This window comes from Poecilia reticulata, chromosome 5 (genome assembly GCF_904066995.2).
Source record: "Poecilia reticulata chromosome 5, P_reticulata-male-v2, whole genome shotgun sequence".
NCBI classification, from domain to species: Eukaryota; Metazoa; Chordata; class Actinopteri; order Cyprinodontiformes; family Poeciliidae; genus Poecilia; species Poecilia reticulata.
The window spans coordinates 17,434,520-17,455,361 of NC_088834.1; the positions used below are offsets into that span (position 1 = coordinate 17,434,520).

At 38.5% G+C, this 20,842-nt stretch overlaps 1 protein-coding gene across 2 annotated transcripts in view; it reads left to right on the plus strand.

The window, feature by feature from the left end:
* Nucleotides 1-15,973, plus strand: part of srgap3 (SLIT-ROBO Rho GTPase activating protein 3) — a 74,487-nt gene extending 58,514 nt beyond the window's left edge. Inside the window, exons 11-22 of one of the 2 annotated variants that reach the window (XM_008409847.3) lie at nucleotides 1,780-1,807; nucleotides 2,779-2,881; nucleotides 4,505-4,565; nucleotides 5,119-5,196; nucleotides 5,301-5,435; nucleotides 5,986-6,091; nucleotides 6,937-7,164; nucleotides 7,327-7,400; nucleotides 9,485-9,665; nucleotides 9,769-9,912; nucleotides 10,005-10,323; nucleotides 10,583-15,973. In XM_008409847.3, the coding sequence (XP_008408069.1) occupies nucleotides 1,780-1,807; nucleotides 2,779-2,881; nucleotides 4,505-4,565; nucleotides 5,119-5,196; nucleotides 5,301-5,435; nucleotides 5,986-6,091; nucleotides 6,937-7,164; nucleotides 7,327-7,400; nucleotides 9,485-9,665; nucleotides 9,769-9,912; nucleotides 10,005-10,323; nucleotides 10,583-11,029 (1,904 nt within the window). In that variant the 3' untranslated portion in view covers nucleotides 11,030-15,973. Of the gene's footprint in view, nucleotides 1-1,779; nucleotides 1,808-2,778; nucleotides 2,882-3,361; nucleotides 3,393-4,504; nucleotides 4,566-5,118; nucleotides 5,197-5,300; nucleotides 5,436-5,985; nucleotides 6,092-6,936; nucleotides 7,165-7,326; nucleotides 7,401-9,484; nucleotides 9,666-9,768; nucleotides 9,913-10,004; nucleotides 10,324-10,582 lie in introns of both variants that reach the window. The other variant, XM_017304820.2, reaches the window with a different exon arrangement.
* Nucleotides 15,974-20,842: the final 4,869 nt, after the last annotated feature.

Here is a 20,842-nt window from a genome sequence, read left to right on the forward strand (position 1 = left end):
CTCAGGACCTATTCATTTATGACCTCAAATTGCCAGTTGGTTGGTTCCATGCTGGCAAAATATCATAGTCTCTTTTACACTCATAAACACTTTATTCTGTGGTCAAGTGTCCACAGTGGAGCAGCTGAGAGAGCGCAGGAGCAGACCATATGGTGCCCAAAAAGGTACCACCCATGTTTAATTATTTAGTCGATAAATCACGGTCGAGTCGTGCTCATTAGCTGGCCGCCTCGCGCTCAGAACAGGGTGTTTGTGATTGTGCGTGGGTGGCGTCAGGATGACAGAGGGAACGGGATGAAACTGGTTAGCGCCACATGGCGTTTACATCTTGCTGTGCGTGTTAATAAAAACATAATATCAAGGTCTGGCACCGAGTGGCTCTGTGCTAAATATATATGCATGTATTTATCTCAACCTAAGTTTCGCAAGTGGTCATTCAGCGTCTGTCTTGTCAAAAGTTGATTACTATTTCTAACACTTGAAAAGGTCTTTAATTTTGAGGTGAGCTGTTTAAAAGTAGAGACGGCTTTCTCTTCGTGGATTTTTTTGTGTGTGGAAATTTAAAGTTTTGAAGGCCACCGACTCTTCCAAACATTTCAGACAAGTTCATGTTGAAAGCAGACCTTACGGTGTCTCTAAAAACACTAAAATGTCAGCAGGCTCTTGCTACTCTTGATTAGAAAAGCATCAGGTTTAAGTTTAATGTGAGTTAAATGAGAGGGAAACCTTTGCTCTCTAAGAAAAAAAACAAGTGCCACTTGGAACACAGGCAAAGACCAGGACTTCTGAATTAACGTTATTTGGAGAAAGGAGTCTAAAGTTGAATCATCAAGACACCATGATAGATAACAGCAAACATGTTCGGCTTAGACCAACTGCAGAAATCCAGGAGAAGAACCTCACACCAACAGAGAAGCATGGAGGTGGAGATACTCAAACAACATTTGAGTCTCTCCAAACAACATGGAAATCTACCGCGTATCAGAGGGAGCTGGAATAAAATATAAAACGGCCTGTAAAACAGTTGAAGCTGAAACGTAGTTTAATTCTCTGCTACTCTTTGACAGATTTAATGCTGTTTTATGTCATCGTCATGTTGAAAGGTTCAGTTTTGCTTCATTTTGATCTGAAATGAAAAGTCCTGGGGCAAGTCCAGACCTTTATCCTTTTAAAAAGTCGGTCGACTTGAAAGTAAGGAACCACTGAAACGTCTGATGGCTGAAATGAGGATCAAACTTTTCTTAGACTGATGTCATATACTGGTGTAACGCAACAAGAACCATCTGACAGAAGTTATTTTGCCTAAAGGGAGTCCCCAGCTATTACGAGTGGGGTGTCATAATGTTTTCCTCACTTCTAAACCACATTTCTGTTCAAATCTTCTGTTAAATGAATGAAACGAGGTTATTTGTGGGGAATCAATCTGTGCCTGTGCTGCTGGAAAGCCACAACAAAAGGCTCGGTGAACCAGTACAGACATCATTCAATGTCACCGCAGATGGATCCCTCCCTCCACAGCCTGCACACACTGCAGCCACCCCTGTTTCGTCAGAGACCGCCTGAGTTTTAGGGGGGCCTCTTGTGTCCCCTGGGGCCCGACGACTGTTTACAGGCTTTGTCCCTTGAATGGTGTTAGCGCAGCTCTATCTATCTTGTCTTCAGCAGTGATTCTGTCTGTTTTGAAATCCTTTAGTGGGACAGAACACTGATTGGACTCCGCATAATGTGTAACATAAAGACACAAGAATATGACAAGTTCCTCCTTTGTTTCTTCCTCAGGGGAAAGAGCCGAGTGTGGAACGACGAGGTAAGATGTTGGTCTCAGTCTCAGCTTTACTGCTATGAACAAGGGTTAGATTATGGATATCCTGTGCAAAAACAAGTGGTTTTAACCTTTTTTTATTATTTTTTTTATTTTTAATTTGCTGTCTTTTTTTTCTGGATTTGACTCAATTAATAATAATAATAATAAAAGGTTCCAACTCATTCAAGACTATTTTTCACATCTTTGGGTCCCTACAAAGATGTGATTATTTAATTACTTTAAAAACAGTTTTGTTTTTAGGCATTTTACCTTGTATCCCTTCCCTAAAAGATTTTCCTTTTTAAACAAAATTGAAATACCATCTATGAAACCATTTGTGTGTCTCCATCCATCCATCCATCCATCCATCCATCCATCCATCCATCCATCCATCCATCCATCCATCCATCCATCCATCCATCCATCCATCCATCCATCCATCCATCCATCCATCCATCCATCCATCCATCCATCCATCCATCCATCCATCCATCCCAATCCAATCCAATCCAATCCAATCCAATCCAATCCAATCCAATCCAATCCAATCCAATCCAAACCAATCCAAACCAAACCAAACCAAACCAAAGGAGATTTTTGGGAAATTTGTCTCTAGAAATTTGATAAGGAAATGTGTATGAACCCTGTAATTCTAACAGAGCGATATGAAAACCTTATTTATTATTCATCTTCCTAATTTGAAGTTTTAATTTTTAATTAAAATGTAAAGAATCAACTGTAAAATATCCAAAATGTTATATAATTGTAATGTAATTGTTTTAAGGTATTTTTTTAAACCAAATTCTTGTTTTTTGTTTGTTTGTTTTGTTTTTGTTTTTTTCAGTTTAAAGGTCAAATTTAAGTGAAAGTTTTATATATCTATAGCTTTTGATGAGCAACTATGTATGTTTTTTATTTTGCTTTCTTCCTTTTCACATTGTGGTATTTTTGTCCCCCTTGTCAATTATTCCTAGGCCGCCCACCCTCCCCCCTAAACCACAGAAAATGCGGAAACCTAGGCCACGCTCCATGTTTAACCATAAACTGTTTAACGGCAATATGGAGACCTTCATCAAGGTACCCCTGGTGGTGGTGTTGTATGACTGAGCAACCCTACAGGATCTGAGGGAACGCAGCCAGAACCTTCACTGTTATTCTCTCACAAAATTTAGCTTTCCGCTCCTCCCTTTTCCAGCTGCCTTTTGGTCATAACACCCTGGTTTAACCTCTAATGCTCCTTCCTTCCATAGTCCTGCTGGTATATATGGAGACACTGGCTATCAATCGTCCCTTTATTTCCCTGAAGAACAATTTAGAGTCTTCAGCTTCCTGTCTAAACCCAGTCAGCCAGTGATGACTGAGATACAGGAGAAAACAGCATCTTTGCTCTGTCCCCTTTCTGCACCCAGTCCTGACTGCACTCTGTAGCATCCCATTGTGAATCCCTGTGTTTAACCGCCCTTAACCCGCAGCAGGGTCAATAACAATCTGAGCTTTTCTTCTAACCCTGTGGTTTCTCTGTCTCTTCTTCCTCTGCTTTGCTGCTTTCTTTCCCAGAGGAAGAAGGAATGCCCGAACTCGTATTCAGGTATCACTGCTATTAGAGAATGTAGTTCTGGCTGCCAGCAACACCAGACTAACGCTGTACTTATAGTACTTACTCACATTCCTCTGCTGTGCTGCACTTGAAAAATATTCAGTACAACTTCAGTTTTTTGGGTATTTTTTGTCACTTTCCTTCTGTTATCTAATAAAACATGTTCTACTTGTTGTGATTTACATATTGCACAGTTAGAGATTGATATGATTGCCAGATGGCTCTGGTACAGTGCTTGCCAAAGTTTTCATATCCCTCTCATGCCCTTTGAACTCACTTAAATTTTTATGCCACAACCAAAAACTTGAATGCATTTTATACGGATTTTATGTGATTGAACAAATAGAGATGTGAGAAAAACCATAAGAGGTTTACTAATTTCTTTTCAAATAAACATCCAGTCTGTCATACATTTGAACTGAGCCCCTTTGCTCTGGTGCTCCTAAATGCAGTCCTGGCAACCAGTTACACTCAGAAATCACCTAATTATTAAAGAACTCTGTGATTTATTCAAGAACATTTGGGGAACAAACCACATCTTGAAGGAACACAGGGAGAAAGTCGGGTTAGGTTATAAAACAATAACTTAGGTTTTAATATCTTACAAAGCACCATGCATTCTATTGTTTGAAAGACAAAAGAGGATACCAGCAAACCTACCAACACATCAACATCAAGTCAAGTAAGCAGAGCATTAACCAGAAAAGAAAAAGAATAACTTTTAGCTTAGCTCTCCACACATTTGGCCTTTTAGAAATGGAGGCAAGAAGAAAGTCCTTGAGAGAAACATGCAAGAAGTTCTGTTTGCAGTTTGCCAACATGTGTAAAAAGCTCTCTGGGTCAAACAAGATGCAAGTAATGGCTCAGGGTGCTGAATGCTTATGCGTGCCACACTTTTAAAATTTTTTATTTGTAAAAACAAATTAAAACCACATATCCTCTTCCTTCTGCTTCCCAATTGAGGACTACTTTGCGATTTCCAAGGGGAATGAAAGCTTTTGCACGTCACTGCACATGCAACAAGAATCATTATTTACAATGTTCATAAGATTGAACGTGTCTTTTATATGCATATATTTATCTTTTGTCTCACAACGTTTCAGGACTCGGGCCAACCGATTCCGCTTGTTGTTGAAAGCTGCGTCAGATACATCAACCTGTACGGTAAGTTTCGCTTTGTGCTTTTATCGCCGTTTCCTCAGAGCAAAAAGGCAGTAAAACGAAACAATAAAATAAGTTCGTTGTGCTCCTGTTTAACCTTTACAACGGACAAGCACTGACTGGCACACTCTTTGAAGCTCTCAGCTGGCTGACTGCAACTTGACAACAGATCACACACAGAGTTTTGAGTCTCCAACTGGTCTTTGTTTCGTCGGGTTCGGTCCGCCCCCCCTAACCTCTTTAGACTTCCTCCCTGTCTACCTTCACATCTGTCTTCAGCTCGTTGCTGTGGCCTGCAGGCCTCTGCTCTGGATCTGGACCTAATGAAACTACAGAAAACTGATTAGGAGCCTCTAACTAAAACCACATGCTGCCGGCTCACTGAGGGGGCCCTTGCCTGGAAAAAATACGTATCTCTCTCTTTACGACTAGATTACATTTCCTGCCCCGTGTTATACGTTTCCAAAGCTCTGTCATGAAGCTGGCGATGTGGTTTCAAGATAGTGACAGCCGGCCTAGTTCTAAATCAGTAAAATCTGGTTTGGATTTCTCCCAGGGTTGCAGCAGCAGGGGATATTTCGCGTGCCAGGATCACAGGTGGAAGTCAACGACATCAAAAACTCATTTGAAAGAGGTGAGTCCATCTTCTGCGTTCCCAGTTTTTATGTCCAGAGCACTTAAATGGAACAAATGAGTTCAGCCCGAAGTTTTTTCTCATCAGATTTTGTTCTCTTTTAGGTGAGGACCCACTGATTGACGACCAGAATGACCACGATATTAACTCAGTGGCAGGAGTGCTGAAGCTGTATTTCAGAGGGCTGGAGAACCCACTCTTCCCGAAGGAGCGTTTCCTGGATTTCATCTCCACCATCAGTGAGTCAGCAGAAAAGACTTAAACAAGATGGGATTTTCACAAAATGAAGAAAAGGAAAATTGACACCTTACGTTTTCTTAGAAATAAGACTGTGCCGTACCCGACATGGACCTAATCATACCACTGTGTGCCTGTGATGTGCCTCAGAGAACCAGGCTGATAAAAATAGCTTGATACACATTTACCAGAAGTATTTTCCAGGTCTGGGTAAACATGAAAAAAGAAATGAAAAAATATGTGGGAAATATTCACATTTCTACACTATTTCCAATCGCATCATTCACTTCTGATCTTAGATTATTTCCAGACTGCACTGTCAGGCCTGATCATTAAAAAAAAAAAAAAAAAACCTAAAAAAGAACTGGGAAAAAAAAAAAAAAAAACAACAAACAAAAAAAAACCTCTGCAGTTTTAACACAAACATTTGTAGTAATTACATGTTTGTGTTAAAAAATCATTCAATGTGCTTTTTCTCGGCAAGCGACCATGTCAAAGTGAAATTATTTCTCATTGATGTTTGCCATCTTTTTTTACTTTCTGCTGTTTCAGAGCTGGAGTCAGAAGCGGAGAGAGCCCATCACATCCAGCAGATAGTCGTCACTCTTCCTCGCACCGTCATAATCGTCATGAGATACCTTTTTGCATTTCTCAATCAGTGAGTTTTAGTCCTTAAATCTCAACTCACACCTCCACCTCTGTAACAAACAGCGTGCAAAGATGAGTCTGTGCTTCGCATAACCCCTACAGAGGAGACAACACTGAATCTTGTACCTTATTTTGCATGCAAATGTAATTCTCCTCTGTGTTGAGCAAACACCAAATAGATTGCAAGTAAAGGAAGGAGACTCGATATGCTCGATATGCAATCTTACATGTGTTTGAGAAGTTATGTACAGATCTGAAAACTCATATCCGTCTGCAGTGGCGTAATATTCTTCTAATAACGGATGTTATTAATGCTACCTTTACTTGCTGCCTGCAGATCAAAGACACTGACTTTATATCATGCTCTGTTGGAGCGATTCCAGCTGCACTGTTTCTGCCCACACTTAGTCTGCTAATAATGTGCAAAGACTGATTATGGTTTCCTGTTGCTCCACTGAAAGATTTGGTTAAACAGGGTTGCTCTGCAGTGGAGGATATATATGTGGATTTCAATATGTTGGGTGATTGCAAACGCTTTTAAAGCAAATGTCACAGCTGTGAAATGAAGCATGTGAAACTGTGTTCCTTTGAAACAAAGTCCCGTTGCAAGATTTATCTTTTATCACTGTCCCTTTCATAGAAAAGCTCTGATCTTTCCCAACAACTCCAAATAAAACATAATCCTCAATTCACAGACATTTCTTTCTTCTTTCAGCAGATTTTTTTCAACTGCTTTTTAGTCTCTCCAATCTCTCTTGCTATATGTTTAAAAAATAAAGTGCTGCTGTCTTCAACAATATCACAAATCAGCCACATGCAGGCGGGATTAACAACCTCTGCTTTCTTGCCCCTCAGTCTTTCCCAGTACAGCGATGAAAACATGATGGATCCCTACAATTTAGCCATCTGCTTCGGCCCCACTCTGATGCCCATCCCGGACGGCCAGGACCCCGTGGCGTGTCAGGCACATGTCAACGAAGTCATCAAGACCATCATCATCAACCATGAAGTCATCTTCCCAAATCAGCGTGAGCTGGACGGGCCGGTCTACGAGAAGTGCATGACGGGCGGGGAAGAGTATTGGTGAGTGGCGCCGTTATCCGGGGATAAACTCATTGAAAATTAGAGTCATTTTCCTATTCTCCTATTTGTCAGCAAGATTTATTATTTCAGTTTGTGCATGGAAATAGCTTTTGCTGTGTAAGTTACTAGTGATGAAATGTCACTTCACATTTCTTTGTGTAGTGACAGTCCCCACAGTGAACCAGGAACCATCGATGAAGCTGACAATGGGACTGAGCCACACACTAGTGATGAAGGTAAATACACTGCTGAGGTGTTAAATAGCAAAGCATTAGCATTATTGTATGTGAATGCTTTCAGCTTTAATGGCATTTGAAACAAAAGCCTCTACAATGCAATGAGCCGATCTCAGTCCTTGGACCTAAATCCAGTAGAAAACGTGGAGTGAAGAAACATTGAGCCCCAGGGGAAAATGGTCACGGTTTCCTCTCACTGTCTGTTCCAAACCTGTGAAAGGCTGTAGAATCCTGAGTGCTGTATTTTTATTTCTTTTTGGCTAATAAGGGTTATACAAATGACTAACCCTAGTAAATTTGCAAAAAGAAAAAAAAAAGTAAAATAAAAAATTTAACTACAAAAAAAACAGATTCTTTCCATGTGACTCTCTGCTACTGCAATAAAAGATGAGTTTGTTATAATGCGTTTTACACATATTTACCAGTGGGACCAATAAATGCGGGAGGCACTGTACACACATTTATTTTAGATGAGAGAACACCCTTACAGACTTTTGGGCTCAAAAATACCTCAAAGTGCAGACAGGCTGGTTGCATCGACTATATTTCCACTCTTGAGTATGTTCAGTCTGAGCTGCAGCAGCTTCTGAAGGCAAAAAGGCTTAGGTGATGTTTGAAGCTAAAGGCAACTTGAGTAAACAGTGCTGGCATGCAGTGTAGTCTTTTTGATCTGTGCTGCTGTGTGTATGTGAGCGCGTGCCTCCCCCCTCTCTGCGCCGAGTCTTTGTTCGGTGTTACTCAGCGATTCTCTCGGGACATTCTCCTTTGTATAGTGTTTCCTCGCTCGTCCTCTGAGCTTTGAATACATAACCGGGCTAGGCACAGGAGCCAAAGTGCTGCTTATACACTGAGGGATCTCTCCAGTGCTGTCTCTTAAAATTTCAGCTTTGTAGATGCCGGGCTTTTTTTTTTTGAGGGTGTTAGAAAGTGCTGACCCTATGTAGTTTTTTTTTCTTGTTCTCACTTGAAAAAAAAAAAAATAAGCAAAGCCTTTCTGGTTGCCCTTCATACATAACAGTTTTTAGTGTCCTCTGGCAGTAGCTCGTTTTTCATGAAAGCAAAACAGGCTCATGCTAATTGGGAGTGAATCCCCTGCAGTGACGAGGGTAGGCTCTGTCTTTTAATTTAGGTTGCATTTGAACTATAGCTCTGTTCCATTTTGCCTTAAATGGCAGCTCAAACATCCATCTCTGGTGGGTTAAGAACATCAAACTTTCTGGGCGTTTTCCTCTTAAATTGTGTTTTTCCTGCTCACATAGGACCGCTGTTGAACAGTTACCCTTGACTGACCCCTGCTGGCTTGTTTAAGACACTGCAGGGCACTTTTCTTAGATTATTATTCTCTCTGTGGGTAAATTAACAGTGTTATATAATATTAAAAATAACATCAAAATAGATGCATATTTTCTGCAATTTGAAGTAAATTGTGCAATTTTATCAGACTTTATTGTATTTGTAAAACAATATAGACAGATATGTTAGATTAAAGGTACCTAAAAGTGAAAAAAAAATGCAAATTGCCTTGTTCAATAATTGTGGTCTGATAACTAAATTGCACACAAAACTTGGATATTGCTCACCAATGTCAGTGCTTTTACAAATGTGTAACTATTTCAGTAGAGTCAAGGCACCTCACTCCACCATGGATTCCTCCTTTTTGGGATAATAATAATCCAGATTCTCAGCATAAAGCCTAGAGCATGCATGCCCCATGAAAGGAGACAGGAGTGCACACTAGAAAAATAGAACTGTTGTGTTTTTGTCTGTGTTTGCCTGGAAGACTTTGAAGAATAGATGTCCTGAACATGCCATGATTTTCATTTTGAAATTATAAATTGCTCATTGAGCAGTAAGAAGACTCCTGGCTGTGATAACAGAGTATGATTGGTTTGAAAACAGAGAAAAGAACCAAAATGGGGCAGAACTATGAATGGTACACATAGGCCAATTTTTGCCTGTTGGCTTAAAAAAAACAACAAAAAAAACAAAGCCAGTATGTCTTTAATTGTGTTGCTTCATTTTCTGAAATATATCATACTTCAGATGATATACACAAGTAATTTTGCTCATGTGTGTGTTTTCAGAGGTCGAACAAATTGAAGCCATTGCCAAGTTCGACTACACAGGGCGCAGTCCCCGGGAGCTGTCCTTCAAGAAGGGAGCGTCTCTGCTTCTGTATCACAGGGCCTCTGAGGACTGGTGGGAGGGTCGTCACAACGGCGTGGACGGACTCATCCCCCATCAGTATATTGTTGTGCAAGACTTGTACGTAACAATGTCATCGGTTTTAGTCGTGGCTATGTTTGAAAAGGGATTTTGCAGAGCGTTGACGAAGGTCCGCTCAATAGATCTGACTCTGCTGTTTCAGGGACGATGCCTTCTCCGATAATCTCAGCCAGAAAGCAGACAGTGAAGCCAGCAGTGGACCGTTACTGGAGGGTTCCTCCAAAAATGACATCCCATCGCCGTGTGAGCAGCCGGCAGATTACAACTTCGGAGGAGTCATGGGGAGGTGACAAAAATATAAAAGCCACTTTTTAAGTTCTAATGGTCTGAAATATGCTGCAGTGTTTCTAATTGATTTGTCTGACTTCTCCTCTCCAGGGTCAGGCTACGGTCAGACGGCGCTGCGGTCCCGCGCCGTCGGAGCGGCGGAGCGGAGACCCACAGCCCGACCAGAGTCCCCGACACTCCGCCGCGTGCTGCCGCCTGTCCCAGCAGTCCTCATAAAATATCCATTAGCAAGGCTCGCATGGAAAGTCCAGAAAAACGGCGACTTGGCACTTTTGGTAGTGCAGGCAGTATTAACTATCCAGATAGGAAGGCATATCCAGAGGGCCACCCACTGAGACCAGTGCCAGGGGCCACCCGCCACAGCAGCCTGGGGGACCACAAAACACTGGAGACCGAGGCTCTGGCTGAGGTAAGACTTTGTCAGTAACATATTTTTTACCTTATAGCAACAAACTTTCATCTTCAGTAGCTTATTAGTGTTTGTACATGACTCTCTTAAAAACAGAGAAATCAAGGACACTGTAGTAAACCTTTGTTGTTTTAATGTAAGTAGTGTATTTTGTGAACATGACCTGCAGTACATAAAGTAAACTTAACAGAGTCCTTCTGTTTTTAAGGGGCTTTAAAACCGTCTTGAGTATCAAATTTTCTCTCTGTCTCTTTTTCAGGACATCGAGAAGACCATGAGCACTGCACTCCACGAGCTGCGGGAGCTGGAGCGCCAGAACACCGTGAAGCAGGCCCCCGATGTGGTCCTGGACACCCTGGAGCCAATGAAGAACCCTGCGAGCTCAGAGCCCGGCAGTCCGCTTCACACCATCATGATCCGTGACCCGGACGCAGCCATGCGGCGCAGCAGCAGCTCCACCTCTGAGATGATGACCACCTTCAAGCCCGCCCTGTCCGCCCGGCTGGCCGGGGCTCAGCTGCGCCCGCCGGCCATGAGACCGGCACGCTCCGCTCCGACGCAGCACCGCTCGAGCAGCTCCAGCTCTTCGGGGGTTGGCAGTCCCGCCGTGACGCCCACTGAAAAACTGTTTCCCAGTAACAGCTCAGCTTCAGGGTCCAATGTGAATGTTTCAGGTGACGCCGGGGACAAGACTGGCAGCATGTAGCAGAGGAAGAATCTGTTCTAAAAGGGAGAAAAAGATGATGATCAAAACAAGAAAATGTTCCTTAAAGTAGAGAAAAGTATTGTCCTCACTGTACAGGAGTCTCCGGGTTACCATGGTGACAAAGCAGCAGACGATGCTGCAGGGGTTTAATGTCGTACAGCTCTTTGAAACTTGACCGACTGTGTAAAAGACTATGTAAACTTCAGTTATACCTCAGCTTCAACAGAAATCTATGGCCATGCTCTCGTTTCAGAGATTTGTTGAAGGCCATTGAAGCAATACTTGAGTGAAAAAAAATAAATAAATAAAATAAAATAATATATATATATATATATATATATATATATATATATGATTCCCACTTGTGACATCCAGTCCAGCTGATGTTTTCCATCTCTCCTGTATGAAAATACGTCACGTGGACGAGTGTCAAACCACTAAAACACATCCTTTGTTTACCGTCCAGGGCTCAGACCTTATGTCTCTGCTTACAGGTGCATCTTGATAAATCAGAGTATCTTTAAAAAAAGCAATTTATCTTAATAATCGTTTCAAAAACTGAATTGTATTTATTCATTACACACAGAGGGATGAATTCATCACATACAGTTGTTTGTTTCTGTTCATTTCTTAGCCTGGTTGTGACATACAGCTCATAAAAACCCCACTGTTTCAGTTTCTCACAAATTACAACATCACCTTTGGAAAACGATATATATTTTAATCCAGGAATATTATCCTGCTATAAAGTTAGTGAATATCCATTTTGGATCCCTCATTCTTCTTTTTGACTGTGAACTTGATATTTATTGTAGCATTTGGGCCTGAAGAATTAGTTGGCTAATCAAGCAAGTGGTGCCATGACTATCAAAGCAGGTAATCTTACTTTCGGCAGGTGTCCAGTCCTGCTTGAAATTTAAATAATGAAATCTATAAAGTTTCTCAGCAGAGGGAAACGTGATGTGCTCCAAAACTTCCTGGGAAATGACTGTGCTGACTTTGACTCAGTTAAACAGAGGGGACCAACATTAGCATTAGCGTCATCCACTTATCACCACTGACTGACAAAACCTCACACTTGGCCTCAAATAACTTAGTATGTTTCCTTCCATTACATTTTCCTTCCACTTAACTTTCTAATAATATGCTTGGATACCTCTATCTCCTGTATTAATTAAATTGTATTGCATACCCTCCTTCTGAAGGCTGTCTGGACTGTCTGTTGCCAAACTGTCCAAGTTATTAATCTGAAGCTTGATTTTAAAGGATTGAACATACTGTTAAAAATATTTTATGCGTCACATGTAATATAAAATTTTTTGAGAAACTAAAGTTCAGGTTTTTACTAGCTGTAAACCATCATTTTCAAAATGATCAAAAATTAACATTTCAAATGTATAACTTTGTGCGTAATGAACGTCTGTTGTACTTTCAATTCTCAAATTAAATTAAACTAAAATATTTACTTTTCAATGATGTTCTTAGTTATTGAGATGCACTTGTACAAACCTACCTAGCATCGTTATGTTTTCTGGTAATAGTACAAGAACAATGTGACACCAGGGTGACATTTATTTCTGCATGCGTGGAGAACAAAGGAGAACAAAGGGGAAACTTTGGATGGCGCTTGTTAACCATTGTAGAAACTTCTATATACTAATCACTATGATGGAAAAAAATGCAACAAGCTTAAAGTATCCAACATTTCTAGGGGAAAAAAATGCCTTGTTATCTTTATGTGTTGGATTTAAAAATTGGCATGAGTGTGGTAACACTGCAGCAGATGAAGCATCTTGGCATGAAGAAACTTGACAAATCAGTGTCATGGTTCTAGAGCAAAGTATTTTCCCCCCCATAATGCATGGTTGGACAGAGCAGACTGAACACGGCCCTGTCCACGGATTGTTCTCATGTGCTGTATATGAAATCCAGAAAATGAACAAACCACCTAATGAAGGAATCCTCTAGGGAACTTGTACAGAATATAGAGCTAGTAATTTGTAAGTGTTTTATCGTGTACAGGTTAAAACAAAACAAAGATGGGGTGACCTGCGCTTAGATCTTAAGAAAACATTTGTATTATTTTCAGTAAATCACAAGCAAATTATTTGATAGTAAAAGACAGTTTAGATCTTCTACGATGTACTCTGTAATTAGAGTGTGTTTGGAAATAGCATTAAAGAGCAAAGGCTGAATAAAGGATTTTGTTTTTGTTTATGTTGCTTAAAATATTTTCTATCTTGACACCATTTTCATCTAGATTGTTTCATATTAAAGGCTTATTTTATTTTATTTTATTTTATTTTGTTACCACAGCTTCTTTTAAGGTTCTTTTTCAAATTTAAATTTCTACACTAAAATCTAGTATGGAGGTCAGAATTCGCCAAAATTGGTTAAATAAATAAAACATTAAATTGTTTCAAAATTGTATCAATAATAAATTAAAAATGGAAAGAGCTACATTGATCATTTTAAACATGTGTAATTAAGAGTGTCCTAAATATATGTATTTTATAAAATAAAATAATAACTATCTGACTATTTATTGTTTTTTTTCATGGCTATTTGCTGTAGTGGTCAGAGCTGCTATTGGTCCTATTAAACTAATTAAAAAGGACTTACTCTGCAGGCTCACCAATCAAATGTGGAGTTTGTTTGATGTGTGTGTGTGTGTGTGATTTTCTTTAAAATGGTATTTCATTTGGTATTAGTTACTGCCTTTTAAATATTTCTAGACACATTCATTCATGTATTACATGTATTCATTTCCAATGTTATATTTTCAGGTATAACCTATATATTACAAAAACATCTAATGATTTATTTATTTACTACTTTATGGCATTTTGGACCTCCATAATTCTGATAAATGTGAGAAGTTTCTATTTTTTTATAGATAGAATAGTCTGGTGTTAGCAGACTATGCTATTTACTTATGTTATTATTTACTTGTGTTTATTATTCCTGTCTGACACAGTAATACTCAGAGTTAACACCACTCCAATTTTTCTATTGCTGCATTTGATCCACATCACAATATTTCAGTGTTTATATCTGCTGTATCTTCTGTCTTTTGACTCATGTAGTCCAGAGACCTTGTAACCTGCAACCCAAAGAGCCTGCTCAGTTCTGCATGTTTTGCGCAGTAATGTAGGGCTCATGATATCAGACTCAGTGACTGTGTTGTGGTGCCTTTTCATGGTGAAATGCACAGATTGAGTCCATCTGGACTAAAACGTTCCTCTTCTTTTTTGCAGGGTTGAAAATATTCAGTTAAATAAAATGTTGCTGCAGTTGCTTTAGTGAATGGGAAACAGTCCTAAAAGTGCCACAATTCAAAAAGTAAGTCCTAAAATAGATATATATCATTGTAATCATTTAGATTTAATTATACATAGTAGATGACTAAATGTTCATTAATTTTTATGAAATAATGATGTAGTTGTGCTAATCATTAAGTAAGATATTTAAAGCTTATGTAATTATTTCAGTGTTATGGACAAGGTGATTGACCTGCAATGAAATTGGTGTGTAGGTTAATCAATTACATGTTATTGTCTATTTGCAGAGCCCAGATAATGATTTTAATTATTTCATTAGAAACTGTATCACAGGAAATATGGATTATGAGTTCAGATGCACAGTTTACTTATTTCATAAATTCATTAATTAAATGGGTTTTTAATGCTTTTTACACATTCATATGTATATACATGTTTGATTCACAAATGATTTACCTTATTGGATTTTGGCACTTTTAGCTTTCCATAGTTTTGGGTGACGATTACACCTAACTCAGATCCTGAACTGGGTAGTTATTTCACAGTTCCACCACAGATACACCATGCAGACTGAGAATATTTGCTGGATGTAAATTTCACTTTTCAACTCTCAACAGGATGTATTGGTGTTTCTGTGGCGTTGTTGTCAAGAAGAGTGATCTTCTAAAGCTAAAATCAATGGTGTTTCAAAGACATAAAGCGCCCTCTTCTGGTTCTTACTGGTATCACTCTGTGTAGTAAACCGGCTATCAAGTCATCAAGGGCATGGTGGGAATTATCTGAATCTAATATGACGCTTAAACTGATCCAATATATTTTTATTGTCTTCATTTAATATTGTATTTCAGATCTTTTTAAATCCATGAGAAGGATAAGTTCCATAAAGTATATGATTACATGAATGAAGCATATTTAACACTTTGTCTTTATTTATGTGTAAGTAGAACACAACATTTGAGTGCCTTTTGAGCACAATATACATTTTTTTATTAGAATTCAGCTTTTTGTTCCTTTTTTTACTTTTATACTGTAATACTTTGCCTATTGGTTGCCATGTTATTTCAAAGTGATGTTTTCTTTTTGTCCTACTTCCTATTGCTACTCAGCTATCAAGTGACAATGAATCATGGAGGATTCATAAAATTTAAAAAAAAAAGCTCATCTAGACTTGTGTGAATCCAGGGTAAGCTGAAAAAAATTACTGCTGTAAACATGAACTACCAGTAAAATTTAAAAGATTCTTCTTGAATGTTTCATTTTTTTTTCTACTATTATTTTCTCTGTGATTTGGCTGTGCTGAAGTTGAGCCATTAGCTCCTGTCCTTTTAAAGATAAGTTGTTGTGGTGTTGTTGGCAACGGCTGAAACGATTCAGACTTCTGTTGTGCGTTCGCTACAAGGCTCTCATTTTCCCTATACATGTGATGTGATGTACCTGTGGTTAAAAAAGATGGCATCAGAGTCAAAGAGCAGAGCGAGGCCCCGTCTGGGACTGGTGTGTGAATTACTGTCACACTGTTTTACCTTCTCCTTTACCTGTTTGTCTGGTGATGCTGTTTGTTGATGAGTGTCTGGTTGGTTGAAACCTGTAACGTAGTGTACTTGATCCCACTGACCGGATGTTGAAAACTCCTGTGTCAAAATAAAACCATAAACCTCTGTGATCTGCTTTATGACTGAGGGTTTTTTCTTTTTTTGTGGATCTAGAAAATTAATTGTGTGCCAAAAGTCCTAGTGCTTAAAATTTATGTTCAGTTGTCAAACAAAAAAACAGCAAAAAAAAAACATTTGACATGTACATAATATAGTTTCACCCTTTGAATTGCATTATTAAAACAAATTACTATATTTTATGGTGCTTCTAAGTTTAGATTTGATCACTTTTGCCATTAACATTTAGATTATTTCAAAGGTAAAGTGAATTATTTATTAATGCTACATTTAATGGAAGTTAGATATAAATGTCTTTGAACCCTGGTGCATCTCATTAGTTATCTCTCCTAAATTAAGAATAGCCATTTACTCTTTTAGCAATTTTGTGGCCATTTTAAATTCCTCTTTTTCAACAGTGGTCATGAAAGACTTCAGCCTTCAAGTTTCCAATCAGATCCATAAAATGTGGCTTCCCTCATTGTTCTTTACACTAGATCTTCACATTGATAGAGGGGACAATATCCTTTAAAAGCAAAGTTTTAAAAAGAGCAAAGTTGTGCCAGGTCTTTGGTAAAGTATCCAGGCAGTCTTTTACATTTTTTTTCAAGACTCATATGTCTTTCATCTAATTCTGTTTTGGATTCACGAGGAATGCTTTTAGTCATTTTTTCCATCTATTATTGTCTTTCTTAAAGCCTCTTCAGGACAACATTTTTTAGTATTGGTCTAATATCTGCAGGATCCCCCAGCTAACTCTACTGACATAACTGTGTTTCCTTTTTTTTTTCTTTTTTTTCTGATATTAAACTTTAATAAACTCTCATTAGAAATGCTTTTTGTTCTCCCTTTCCAAGCTTTGGGCTTCTGTGTAATGCTTTTCCTAAGTGAATACACATTACAGCTGAAGATGGCACACAACCTGAATCCTTTATATAACTTCAGCAGAGAGGTGTCTCCACATTTCCAAACTCATCTCGTTCACTGAACGTGTGATTACAAGTAGCTTATTAAAAGTTCTTAAGTAAAGATCACATTTTTTTGTTCAATGTTGCCTCTGCAGAGTTTTGTGGCTTTGGTAAATTCAGACAAGCCAAACTTTTTAGTTTTTTTTTTTTTTTTCATTCTCCTCTGATGTATTTTTAAAATCACCCTAAACAGAGATGAAACCACATTGCAAGTAATATTTTTGTTTTTTGGTTTATTCTGAAACTGTGATCATTCTCGTCTAAAATTCTCATTTTATTTATGTTCAAAACTATGTTTTGTAGTTCATCCTTTGGCCACATGATGGAGAAACTGCAACAGAGAAATGGTTCGTGACTATCAGCATTAAACTGCTCGTCATTTTACTCTTTTAAAGGTTCGCTAAAAGCGAGGTGGATATGGCTATACCTTCAGTTTTGCGACAGCATTTGCATAAATTAACTGATTACATCTCTGTGTGGAATTGGCTTTCTAATCTATTGGAAAAGAGCCTCACACCAGCAGAGCAGGGCATAAACAAAATTCAATTTGTTCCACTTGAGAAACAGCTGCTCAACAGGAACATGTAAAACAAGCAGCTGGGTTCACATTTTTCATCAGCCTGGAAGGTATTTCACTGACAGGCATGAAGGGTCTTACGCAATCATACTCTCAAAAGTCCTGTGTTGATGGGCATTAAATACAAGTGAAGTTGTAGAGTCAGACTCTAATATTATATCAGCGTGTTAAAGAGGTTGCACTCACACACACACAGATTCGCAGTTAAAATGTTTTTTTTTTTTTGTCAGGAAAACAATCCAATCTATGTTTTGTGTTTTTTTTGTCAGATATTTCTAGACAGTGTTGTTACAGGTGTTCATCAACAAATTGTTGTGCTTTCCTATTGGAGTGGAACTGACTCATTTTTATAACAGAAACATATTGGCTTAGATAAACACTAGAAGAACTTATTGTGATGCAATTACTTTCACAAAAGTTTTTTTGTCTGGTCATCCAGAAAAAGTGAGAAATAAGAAAAATAAGTTACAAAAGTTCTCTCTGGTGGCTTAATTGAGGATATATTTCATTGTAATTGATGCACAAATGAAGGTCAGGACATCAATAACACGTTAACGCTTTCCAAGAGTCAAAGAACCAGCAAAATTATTACAGCTTCTTGTTTGAGCCTTCAGCGGCTCTTTGTTCCTCTCCGGTTTAAATATCCTGAGGACTAATGTCAAACCTTGGAAGATTTAGTAGAAATCTTTTATTATTCAGAGTTACAATAATGCAATTAGTTCTCTCTTAATTTAGAAACGGGTACTTTTTAGAAAACTATAGTTATTTTCAGAGTGTGGACTGATATTACTTGTTTTCATTGGATACTTGACATGCTGGGATCAAAGCAGAGACTCTCCAGACGATAGTCTAGACCAGATCAAAATACATTTTGAAATACATTTTGAAATACATTTTGATGTGGTGATGAAAAAGTCAAAATTAGATTTTTCTCTCATACTTAGAAGTCTCGGGGTATCAAACAAAGATCTGAGTGGAATCCAGTCCAGCAGACGCTGCACTGAGAACAGTGGACATATCTTTGATGTGTTCCGATGTTAAGCTTCTGTTTGTGCGCATATTTGAATCAAATTGCTCCGTGGCAATGCATTTAGCCGAACTCCATCAAAAGGTTTTCAAGGTCACAGAAGAACGGCAAAAGCTCGAAATTCTGTGACATTTCCAGTCATGCCTGCATCTTTGAAGTGCAGTAGTGCAGCAGGTCCTGTTCATACTGCATGAATAATAAACTAAGCTTGAGGACAGTAAGTCACAGACAAGTTGGCATGTGTCGTCACTGTTGTGCAAACTTTCAGCCAGAGAAGGAAACATACAATATGCTGCGTACGCCACAAGATGAGTTCAGATATTTATAGGGATTAAACTGCATGGAAGACATCCATAGCCAGCACAGGATACATAAACACTGTGTGACATCATGACACAGTTGGACTGAGGCGCAGATTTTTGGCCATGATGATAAAATTATACATTTTATTCTGTTTCGTAGCCGTTTTCCTCTAGGGCTTATTTCAACTCCTGCCTTATTCTTGTAATGTTCAAACTTTCCTAACCTTCAAGCTGTGGGCAGAACTTTTGCATAAAGAAGAAAAAAACTCAAGCAGCATAATAATTTTCTCAGAATTCACTGATGTGCCAGCTGACAAGTTTCTTTTGGTTCAGCAAGGCTAAATCTTCATGGCCAATTGGGATATAAGATCAGGATCTTGCAAATGTAGTCAAGCTCTTTTATACCTAATATAATATATATGTATTATCCAACTTTGATACTTCAGTTGTAGTCATAAATTAATTCCAGAGTTCATGTATTTCAGTAACTTATTTTACAAAGTGAAACAAATCAGATTAATTACACAGACTCATTTCAAGCCTTTATTTCAGCTAATCTGTCTAATTTTCCCCTTACAGCTAATGAAAATGCTACATTTAAGATTAAAATATAACATCAGACCAATAAAAGCCATAACACTCATCATAAAGATAGGTGAGCTTAATGAAAAGTATGTTTACTACCTATACGAATAAAAAGTCGTATAACGTGACAAACTAAGGAATAGGAACGTGTATAGTTCTCATTCCACAGCATCTTTAAATACAAGGCTATAATGCTGGTATTTCTTACCTCTGACTTCATCTGTTTTCTCTAATTCTCCATGGTGGCCACCATTGTTAAGATGCCAAGCAGGTTTGGCCTTGTGCACTGGGCAACACAGGATTAGATGACTCAGTGCTAAGGGTCTCATTAGATACAGACACACCAGTCGGGAAGAAACAATAGCAAACCGCTGATAAGGCCAAGCACGGTACAGCACTGTGACACCTTGTCAAGCAAACTCGACTATTAAATCATGGACTGAATTTGAAGCATGGCAATACCACATTTCAGCTTTTTAGCATCCATGTTTGCAGTTCTGATAAATTCTTAATGCTTTGCTGCTTGTGTTGTGATTCAATAGAGTTACTTTCCCATATCTAAAAATCAGCACAAATGCTGTTGCACAGCAACTACATGGTCAGATAAGAAAAAAACCCCCAATGCTGTGCATAAAACATTCCATGTTATATTCTTATGGACGGTTGGCTCCACATCAAGATAATACACGTGGGTGAAGAAAACGTTAACAAGGTTTCTTATTAATATCTCAGTCATGCCTTGTTCGTAGATAGAATAAAAAAAATGTCTGGCAACAAGCGTAACAGAGATTGCTCAATTGGTCAATAAAACTTCCAGAATAAATAGAAGAAAAAAAAAACATATGCACTTATAGAAAGAGTAATCAATTTGCTGCTGAGGGATGTAATGGAATGAATGATTTTTTTTTGTGTATATCACTTTTCTTGCCAGTGGGACTTTGTATCTCCTGTCTGATGGGAGGAGACTGATTGAGTGATGGAGGGGATAAGAGGGCTCCTCTGTGATCCACACAGCACTCACACTGATTGGACAGATTGTGATGAATCAATTATTTTACTAGCTTGATTTGTTATGCATGAGAGATTTGTTTTCTGTGTGCTAATGATAGAGTTGTACAAAGATGTGATCTGCGAACATATATCACATCAGACAAAAAGAAAAAAGTAAGGACATAGTACATAGACTTAAAAATGTTGTGAATCAGGTACAAAACTACTGAACGCACACACACACCGTGCTTTTGGAATTAAAGGCGGTCTTTATTTTTATCCATCATCTATTCTTTATAAGTACAAACTTTTAAAAATCCACTGGATAATTTTTTTTTTAGACTTTGTCTAAGTTTGCATGAATGCCACGATTGAAAGAAAATGCTTCAAGGAGTCACATATTTAATGAATTAAAATAAAAAGTAAGCATATCC